Source organism: Drosophila ficusphila, unplaced genomic scaffold (assembly GCF_018152265.1).
Source record: "Drosophila ficusphila isolate 14025-0441.05 unplaced genomic scaffold, ASM1815226v1 contig_791, whole genome shotgun sequence".
In the NCBI taxonomy this organism is placed as follows: domain Eukaryota; kingdom Metazoa; phylum Arthropoda; class Insecta; order Diptera; family Drosophilidae; genus Drosophila; species Drosophila ficusphila.
In genome coordinates, this window is record NW_025064737.1 from 15,071,734 (window position 1) to 15,082,011 (window position 10,278).

The 10,278-nt window shown below is 38.3% G+C and overlaps 1 protein-coding gene across 2 annotated transcripts; it reads left to right on the plus strand.

Annotated features, from left to right (window-relative positions):
• The first annotated feature begins 2,045 nt into the window (after window positions 1-2,045).
• On the plus strand, window positions 2,046-3,186 carry LOC108091892 (succinate dehydrogenase cytochrome b560 subunit, mitochondrial). 2 transcript variants are annotated; one of them, XM_017191276.1, is made up of 2 exons: window positions 2,046-2,153; window positions 2,208-3,186. In XM_017191276.1, exons 1-2 carry the CDS (start codon window positions 2,143-2,145, stop codon window positions 2,995-2,997), a joined length of 801 nt encoding a protein of 266 aa, XP_017046765.1. In that variant the 5' UTR covers window positions 2,046-2,142; the 3' UTR covers window positions 2,998-3,186. The 2 variants fall into 2 exon arrangements, with proteins under 2 accessions (XP_017046765.1, XP_043065003.1); XM_043209068.1 differs by having other exon boundaries at window positions 2,076-2,153; window positions 2,219-3,186.
• The last annotated feature ends 7,092 nt before the right edge of the window (window positions 3,187-10,278 follow it).

A 10,278-nucleotide genomic window follows, 5' to 3' on the forward strand; every position in this document is an offset into this window, starting at 1 on the left:
TATATAAATTTAAACAAATTCACCTTAATCTAAGCCAATCGTTAATACCAAGAGTAATTCCTTTGAGCAAAGAAAATAGTGGCCATCCGAGCTCTCAGCTGATGCTATTGACTCTTTATCAAGTCGCCGTTTGTCTGTCCTTGGCTGAGATTGCATGGATATGTAAATAAATATGCGAATCCGTCAACTTGTCACACACACTCACAGCTACCGTCACGTAGGTGAAAGCGCTTTCTTCTCGTCTGTGTGTGAGTGTGTGTGTGTGTGTGTGAGAGTCGGGGAGTGTTGTAATTGAAATCGCATCGAGACGTGAAATGAAACGTAAAGTCATCGAATCAATTGAAATGAAAATTAAATTAAATGCATGCGCTCATACATTTATTCATATGCCTCAGACACAGACACGCACACAACGGCAAAAGCACTCACACAGTGACACGAACTCGAATCTTAATTAAACACGGATACGCATATTGAGTTCCTTGAAAGGCAAAAGCAATCGCAATCGCCTGACTTCTCTGTTTGTATGGTAGCAAAAAAGGAGGAGAACGGAGGAGAAATGGTTTGCAGAAAGGGCAGGCGAAAACTTTGCTTTTGCGATTTTGCCTTTCTGCTGAATACATTTTTATCATTCGTATGTGAACAAAGTCCGACCAACTTATTCATAATATACGTTAATACGTCAGGCGACAATATTTTTTTGCTCGCGTTATGGATTAATTTTTAGTAATTACTACAATAAAAAGTTTAAATAAAGGGATAGATTGGGTTTAATAACAACATTTCTCTTAGCACTGTTAAAATTTTATTTACAAAATATTTTGGAAAAATAAAAAAAATAATTCGTTCTATCAAAAACTAAATTACTATGGTATTTGAATTTCTTTATTCTCGTAATATAAAAATATTGGTATAGGAATATATCAAGAATTTTCGTACATTAACTATAATTAAGATCATAAAGATTGAAAATGTGAAAGGAAATCTTAGTTCAAAAATACTTTTAAAGGAAACTTTTGTCGCCTGTGCCGTATCATTACATTGAGTACACCAATATAGGCTTAATGACTCCTCGGCATGCTTTTCACACACGTATTCATACGAACTTTCCGTACACTCGAAGCGGGAGGGAAACTTTTCCCGGCATCGGCCAAGGCCAACTTTGCGTGGCTTCTTTTAAGCCTTAATTCATTTTACAATTCTACTGATTCGATTAATTTTAATTTTATTAACCTACCTGCACCCTGACCGCGTGTTTTTGTTTGCTTTGCCGATATCTACGTACTCGTTTGTGTATTCGTTTGATTTATGAAATGTTTTCCCAGCAAATGATTGATTGATTGATTGATCGATGGACGAAAGAGTGACTGAGTGCATGTCTTTGATGTGTGGCAAAGAATAAATTTCGGTTTGCGACGCAGGCAACGATAACAGATGCTAATTGAGCGTGAAGTTTTCCCTGCTTTTCCAGCACTTCAAACTCAAGCGAGCAAAGGCGAAAATGAACATGAAATGTGTCAAGCGAGCAAAGGAAAAGCCGCAGCCACGCAAGGCTCAAATGAATTTTATTAAATCGAAATGATTTTGAGAGTGTGTGTAGATGTTTTTGCGTATTCTTTGTTGTGTGTGGCGTATTTATTTAGGCAAATGATTGCGAAAAGCTGCAAATTAAATTTCAGCGGTTGAGGAATGCTTTTAGGGCTCTCCCTTTGCTAACTTCAATTGGCAGTGAGTGAAGATTGGCAAAAGCAAAATAACGAGTGGTAGATTAACATCAGTAGGAAGGTAAATCCAAAGAAATCTAATAACACCGCTTGGCCATCGTCAAATCGAATTCTATCTCATCGAACCGTCGCATAAATTTATGCCATATGAACAGGATATTCTCGTGGTCCTCGTGTCCTTCGTCAGGTAATAGAATTACAGCACCAATCGAATTTTCTATCAGACCATTCGCGTATAAGGGAATTCAACAAACACACACAAATCTTTGCAGATCTGCATATTTGTATACAAGCTTTCATATTTATGTAACTACCTTGAAAGTTTTATGTTAAATAGTTGGCTGTTCTTTTAACTAGTGAAACTTTAAACACATAAATACAGTTTTACAAGAGATCTATTTAAATTTTTTTATTTAAAATGTACGCTTGGTGAGTATGTCAAGAAGAACATTAAAAATAAATATTAAACAAAATGATTTTAAGTCGCCCATTAGCGCGCAGTCTTAATGGAAGCAGACCGCTTTTGAGGCAGTTGCTCAGCCAAAAACCTTTGAACACGTCTCGTCTTCTGGCCAATGAAGCATCAAAGGATGTCAAGGCGAGTGGTCCAACGACCATTGGCCCAGAAGGAAATGTTCTAGTGCCGCCAGTGACCCTGAAAGTAATACCCTTTCGTATGCCACCCGATTTGCCCTACGACGATCGCAATGAGTTACTGGGAAGACAGCTTTCGCCACATTTATCCATCTACAAGATCCAATTGACTTCGACACTATCTGCCTTTCTGCGAATCAGTGGCTTTGTGTTGGCTGTTTTCGTTTGGGTCCTTGGAATCGGAGGACTGCTACTACAGGGCGACATGGAAGGATTTGTGAAAGAGGTGGAAAAGTGCGATTGTAAGGCCCTTGTGACGATGACCAAAGTTGTGGTGGCGGTGCCATTTGCATATCATTTGGTGGCCGGAACTCGACATTTGATTTGGTATTTGAATAAGTTCCTTACGATTCCGGAGGTCTATGCCACCGGTTATGTGGCCGTGGTCCTTTCGATTGCCTTGGCTGCCGGTTTGCTCATCGCAGACGTGGGCGAGAAGGTCAAGGAGCAGGTGGTAGATCTCTCCAAGCAGGGTAAGAAACAAGCTCCGAAAAAGGTGGAAACCAAGAAAGAGCCTCCCAAGAAAGAGGCTTCGAAGGATGCCAAAAAAGGAAAGGAGGAACCCAAAAAAGATGCAAAGGGCAAAAAGAAAGAAGACGATGGCAAGTCAACAAAATGATCTCAATGCAAGTTTATCGTTTTATTCTAAAGCAGACTAATAATAAGAAAAATTATATCTTTAATGGAGGTAAACACATTTTTCGACCAATTGCTATGCTTATTTCAAAATTTGTATGTAAAGCATATTTAATGATAAAATATTTTAGTAAATGTTAGATATTATTTATTAAAATGTTTACTTAAATTATTCCTTATTTTTTGTGAAGCTGTAATGTCTAAAAAATAAATATAAATCTTGTACAGTTTCTATTTTTTAAAGAGCTCTGTTGGCAGCCAATTTCTTACCACTTTCAAGTTCAACAATGCCACTAAATCATTTTGCACTCGAATTTAAGTCAAAAGTAGGCAACAGCAATCAAGTGCAGTATTAAGAAATTAAGCCAGGCAGAATGTTGCTTTGGCCACGCCAACCTCAAGTCAAAGATGGTAATTAGAGTCCATGGAAAACTTGGCCAGGCCTCAGGGAAAATATGAATATGTGTCGGAGGTGTATGTCTTTATATGTGCATATGCAATCAAACAAATTACTACACTTGAAAAAGTCGGTAAAATTTTTTAAATAAATGAAAACATTCTCGTATGAGATATAATACAATGCACATACAGGGTTTTATAGTTAGATTCTTTTGAAATGTCATCTTAACGTCTATTTTTTATTAATGTAAGAAATATTATTATTATGTGTATTTTTTAAGTGCAGTTAGCCTTCGAGTGGGGACACGCCCATAGGCATTTTTCCACTCCACTTGACTGCGGTCGAGCTGTGTGCGTGCAACAATTGTGTGGCCAGGGCAACTTGGCCAACTTTGGGGCCAAACTGCACGCAATGCAGCCACAGCCAGTTGAATGAGTTCAAGGCTTTTTTGGGGTTTTCCCCTTTAATTATGAACCACTCAACGCCAGTCAAGTGTGGTTGTTGCCATTATTTTTACTCTGGCTCCTGCTTTTCCGGCTGCTGCCCCGCTCACTTGGCTCCAAGTTCAAATGGGTGAAAGTTTTAGTTGTGTTTTGGTATATTTTTTTTCCTCCTGCCTTTGCCCCCTTTGAATCGCCTGCTTTTCGTTTTAGTTTCATTCGAGGTGTGGGACAGAGGGATTTTCCAAATGCGGCACACGATGGAAACGGCTGCTTCGGTCCGACTGGGGAAATCTATGGTAGACAGGCCTCATTATGCTGCTAATGGTTTGGCTCAAACTTTTACAGGTAATTATCGACACTTTGCAGGGCATTTGCCGCTTGATCGTTGTTCTTGTTGCCACCGAGGTTTCCATTTGCCGCTGCAGTTGAAAAGTTAAGCACCGCATTCTGGGGGGCAAGCTCTTTACCAGTTTGTGGAAGATATGGCACAACAGCTTCAGCTTTTTCCGACTTGGCTATTCGGGTAATTAAGTGTGTGGCTGGAATATGCTTGAAGCGTTGATAACATGGCGTATGCTTCATATTGTGTCCATGGGGAGTTGGCATTTGAACTCGTTCAACTGTAAAATGAGTTATGAAAAGTTTAGTTTGGATAAAAGTTTTTTTATCCCAAAAGACAAGATTGCTTCGCTGTGAGAGTTGTTTCTAATTTTCAAGGAAAAATAATTTGCATATTTCCGCTTAAAACGGATAATCTTATGCGATTCGATAATACTAGTAAGCAGTTTAGAAAAATTGTAAATTTAACGGCTTAGATTTGCTTAAACTGGACATTTGTCACTGATTTCAATTTGTATTGTGTTATTATGCTTAATCATTATCCTCTTACCACAGTTTTAATTAACTGCAGGCGTTCAGGGAACATTTATCTATTTGTTAATAGAAGAAATCCTCATTTACGTAATGAAATCCACCCTCACCTTCCAACTTTTATCTATCGGAATACCTTCGACCATGAGCTCACTAAATTTTTATGCGTGTCGCTAAAGTGCTGAGCAAATAGCCAGTCGCCGATTTTAATTGAAAAATATTTACCCACACTAAGCTATCCAGTGTGCTTGACATTTTGACGCGGAACTCAGTGACCCCAGCACCATCTATTAGGAACTTTACTGTCAGTACACTGAACAAATTCTTTGATTTTTTTTCTGAACCACAAAAAAAAATTCAAAAGTATTCGATATCAATTACATGAGGTATTAACTTTGTTATGGTTGGCATAATTGTAAAAGGTTAAAAAGAAATATGTTTAAATATAAAGTGTGGTGAAAATTAAAAAAAATATATTTTTATAAATTTGTTGTAATTAATACTCAACTGGTAATATACTTTTTGCAGCCGTGTAAAGTTCAATTAATATGCGAATGAAATCCGCTTAAACAAAAGGCAATGGCAGGAGCGAAATCGGGAGGGGAAAACGATGCCAATCAAGGACCCCCCATTCCATTTCCAAAACCCGAGTGATTTGCGACATTTTGTCATTTTCGCTGATGCAAAGCCGACACTCGAACTCGACGACGAAGAAGCGAAGGACGTTCAAGTACACTAATTAAGATCAAACGTTTTTGGGGGGCCCCAAATGAGATTCCATCGGCGGGGGCCAAGAACTACCCTTCGTTCGCGGACCATTGTTGTGTGTATATTCATATTAAAATCACATAATGAAGTGTCAGCGAAAACGAAAACGCCGTCGCCCTCTCCAATCAAAGATTAACGTCAAAAGTTGGGATGCGAGTGTTCAATCAAAACTCCCGAGTGCCAGTCAGCCTTCATTCTGCTCAGTCCATTGTTGTCGCTGTTTTGTAATTTATTTGGCCGCAGGCGGCCATCAAAAGGTAAGAAGTGTCTTTAAGTGGTTGCCTTGGCTCGACTTGACTCACTTATTTTTCCACTTCTTCGTTAATGTTTCTGTCCCTTCGCTTTCCATTTTTAATTTTCTTTATAATTTTGCGTTTGAATCAAATGAGGTGTAGCGCGATGTGACGCATTTAATGTCCTCGTCAAGGGTATTTCAAGAACGCTTGCTAAGATTATGGTTTCGCGGAAATATATTTCAGGATTGATTCTGCTGAAGAGGTCAGAAAAGAATCAAATTTCTTTGTTATTAATATGTTTATTTATAAAATAATTGACTTTACGCGAACTGAAAAATTTGTTTTGGTTGATATTGCAACTGAACGTTCATTCCATTCTTTAAAATTTTAATAAAGATTCTGCTATATGTATATAAAAAGTCGCATCATAAAAATGTGAAAAAAAGTTCTGGGCTTTCAAGTGCTGGTTTTGAGCCATTATCTGAAATGATATTTTTTTTCCGTTATTTTTTCGATCTTTCCTATGAGAACTATCCGATATAGTTGCCCGATCCGGCTCTTTTCGACTTATATACTGCATCCAATAACTGCTCAACTTTTTTGAGTTAAGTTTTAACTTATTAGTTTCAAATATTTTACAAATTTAATACAGTATTTTTTTTTTTGGCTGATTTTCGCATAATGTACTTTACCTAAAAGTTCTGTATGTGTGAGACTTTTGGGCAAATAGGGGTTGAGCTGAAGTTTTAAACGTACATAAATATATGAAAAGTTAATTTGAAAAAATCTCTTTTGACAGCGAAAGGCAACAGCAAGAGGAAGAGCGAAGGAGCGAAGTGTTGTTACAGCTCCTCGCTTCTATTTGCTGCCCCTGCTGGTTTTGCACCCGAGTCGCAAGTCAGTCACTTGCAGGATGCTGTCGTCCTGCAGCTACAAACCAATACAAGCGTACACAAAAACACAAACACACGCACGCACACTCGCCCAACGTAAACGATGAAAAATGGGGAAAACGGAGAAATATACGCGATATTCTTTCGGTCTTGCGGGAAATGGAAAGCGGTAGCTGGTCCTGCTGTTCCTGCTGTTCCTGCTGTTCAGCTCCTGTTCCTGTTCCCGCTGTTTATATTGCCTGGTCTACGTGTATAAATAACGGTAACATTTTAAATCAGTCGAGTGACTGCAGGAAAACGCCAAAACGAAAAGCTCAAACTGGTGCCAACATCTGACAAGCGGACCCTGGAAGCCCTAACAGCCACAACCCAATCTTGGCGTCCCCGGGAACCAGGAACCATTTCCTATTCAGCTCTCTCTCTTTCGCTGACATTGATGTGCATGTTTTACCCAATGTGTATGTGTGTGTGAGTGTGTATGCGTAACCGCAAAAATTTCATCCTTCATATGTTTCCAAGTATGTGTGAGCCGGACTTGTCCTTTTCCCCCTTTCCACGTTCACGACCATGTCCATTTCGTGTCTCCTCATCCTCACTCTCGCATCCTTCAGCTCTGACACTCTTTTCACGTTTTTCTTTTTTTTTTCTTGCTGCTTCATATTTTCTGTAAAATTTATGTAATTTTAACCGATTTTTTCGCACCCTGCCATGCTGCTGCTGCTGCTGTTATTAAATCTTGTCGCAGTTGTAATTGGTTTTTTAAATTTTAATTAAAAGCCAGAATAAACGATACGTTTGGAGCGAGCGAGTGGAGCAATTTTGTCCTTATACACATGTGTGATTTATGACAGTCAGGGATTAAGCGATGTCTGTGTTTTGAAATAAATAATCAAGCAGCAAGAGATTTTAACAACTTGAGTGCTCGGGTAAAGATTTTATAAGTGTCAAAGATTTGACTAGAAGGTACATATTATTTATTAACATAAATTTGACATTAAAAATGCAGCAGTTAATAAATAACATTTAATTTTAATAAACATTAGGGGTATATCCATTTTAAAACATATAAGACTAAATTAATTATAACAATAATGGCATACAACTTAAAAAAAATATTAATTGACACATTTGATTTAAAGACGTCTAGACATAAGGAACAATATTTGATGCAGGTAAATTGAAAAGTAACTCCCCAGACGTCTATGAATTTAAGCAAAGGCATTCTCTCTCAATTTCATTGATTTCGACTGCAATGATTGCCAACTTTGTCATTGCCAATTGAACTACTGCAGACATAAATCAGAGGGGCCACAGGCTTCTGCAGTAGTTGCAGCTGCCGAAGGGAAAGCCACAAAATGTCAGCCTTAAAAATGATCCGCTGCAGCTGCGACTTCCGTTGCCCATTAAGGTGCCCATCGTGTCCGGGCCGTGTAATTGTATTAAAGGTAGAAAAATTACAGGTAGTTAAGCCAGGACACGATTGCCTGCTGCCGCTTCGCCATGCCGCCGCTCCCCGTCGCCTAATTGAATTTTTCTGTGCAACGCTCATTTATTAATCCGATTTCAATCGGCCCAGAAATCCCCAAAACACCCAGTCAAGGGACATTGCAGTTGCTCCAGCGAATTAATGGCATTCATTAGCCGCATTTAGATAGCCATCAAAACGAAATTGAAACTGAAAACGAAAGCTAAGCTAAGAAATACGAAATGGCAATGCAGTTGCGTGATATTCTTGCAGTCTTTGTCTTTGGCTCGCAGTTTATGAGGTACAAAAGTTGAAATTATTGGGTTAGTAGATTTTATTTGCCATTGGATATATAAAACTGTCTGGCTACAGCTATTAGTGTTGAGCTTTTAGTGGTTTTTGACTTTAGCAAAAATAATTTCGGGTTCAATTCTAAGTTAAATGTTAGTGATTGTAACATTGAAAATCCACTCTTTATAGGTTGAATCATTTGCATGATTGACTGGGATTGAAGTGCTTTCATTGGGTACCCAATTAAATTGGGTCAAGCCATTTCGCATTTCCCCGCTATCTCTCTTTTGGCCAGCTTCTCTTTCTTTCCTTATTTGGACGGCTTTTAATTAGCATGTTTATTTGACTTTGCCGGCAAGCGAAAAGTTTTCTAGGGGTCTAAAAGCTGAGCCTTCGTTCCGGGCACACGTGCCGTATGTGTAATGTGAGTTTTGGCCTTTATCTGTATATGTGTGTAAGAGAAAAGGTGTGTGTGTGTGTGTGTGTGTGTGTGTGTGTGTGTGTGTGTGTGGGTGTAGCAGCTGCTTGTGCGTCGAGTGTTGATTAAACAAATTGCAAATGAGTTTCGGATTTTTTTTCTGGTACTCTTGGAGCTGCCGTTTTGTTCTGGGTAAATGTAAATAAACAAAGAATTGGGTAAGACATGCACTTGAATAAACTCTTATAAAACTAAACAAATACATGACGCTGTTGCGAGGCAACTAGGAGAAACAAACTGTAGTTAAATGCACAAATAAATGGCACATGTACTTGTGTGCAAGCTGTGCGAATGACAGTGAGTTATTTAAGAAATGCAATTTCAATTAAATATGCAAAATACTCAAAAGTCTAATTTAGACAATTCTCAATGCCGTTGCTGAAAGAAGAGAACAACGGCAGCAACAATGCGCAGATACTTAAATATTTATATAACCGAAGGGACCAAAGGGGGTGGGGGTGGTGCGCCGAGAAGGGGGCGGAGCTGCAGCAACAAAAGTTTGTAATCAACAATTTGCATATTTGCTTTGGCAATGGCAAAAACTCTCTCTCTCTTCCAAGCCTCTCTCCTGCACCTTGCGCGCATTTCCCATTGTTCCTCCTCTCGCAGAATCCCTTCTGTAATACCCTGTACTTGTTAAGCCTCAAGGTATATAGATTTTGATTAACCAAAAAACAATACATGAAAAATTACATGCAACATTATCGTAGTCTATCTAAGAGATCATTTTATCCTATAAAAAGATAATTTTTAAGTTGCCTAAAAAAAATACATTCCCTTTTACCCTTGCTTAACAGTTTTTTAAGTTTTTAGTCAGCTTAAAGCAAAAGATTGTAAGACCCAAAAAACTATGCTACATTTTTTTTTACAAATAGAGAAGCGGGTAATCTTCAGTCGCAACTCTCCGTTTTAAGGGTTTTGCAGTTTTTTGTTCTTATTTTGTGTTGTTAACAGTTGTTAGTTCTAGTTGTAGTTGTTGCTACTGTACTTTACACAGTTGTTTGGCTGCTTTTTGCACGCTCTTAAGCATTGCGCGGGCATGAAACTTACTTCATTTGCGTTTATGTGATTTTCCGCTCTAATAACTTTAAGTAGAGTGAAAGGCTTACCCAACAATAAAAAACTACATTACAATAATATAATAATAATAATGATGAAAAAAAAAAAATTAAACTCTCTGTCGACAATCCGTATTAAGCCGCCAACCCAAAAGCTCCTTCAATCCACTTTCGTGTGAGCTGTTTCGTTGCCTCGTTTGCAGCTTTAATTTTTATGTTAATTAAGAATATGTAAAGGGCATAAGCGGGTTAAGGATAGGGCTTTGTTTGCACAAGGTCCAATGTCAAGTGCTTATTTTGCTCAAATTAAAAAAAAAACTCCATATTTGTTTGGGTAGAAAAAAAGATTAAAAAACGTTGGT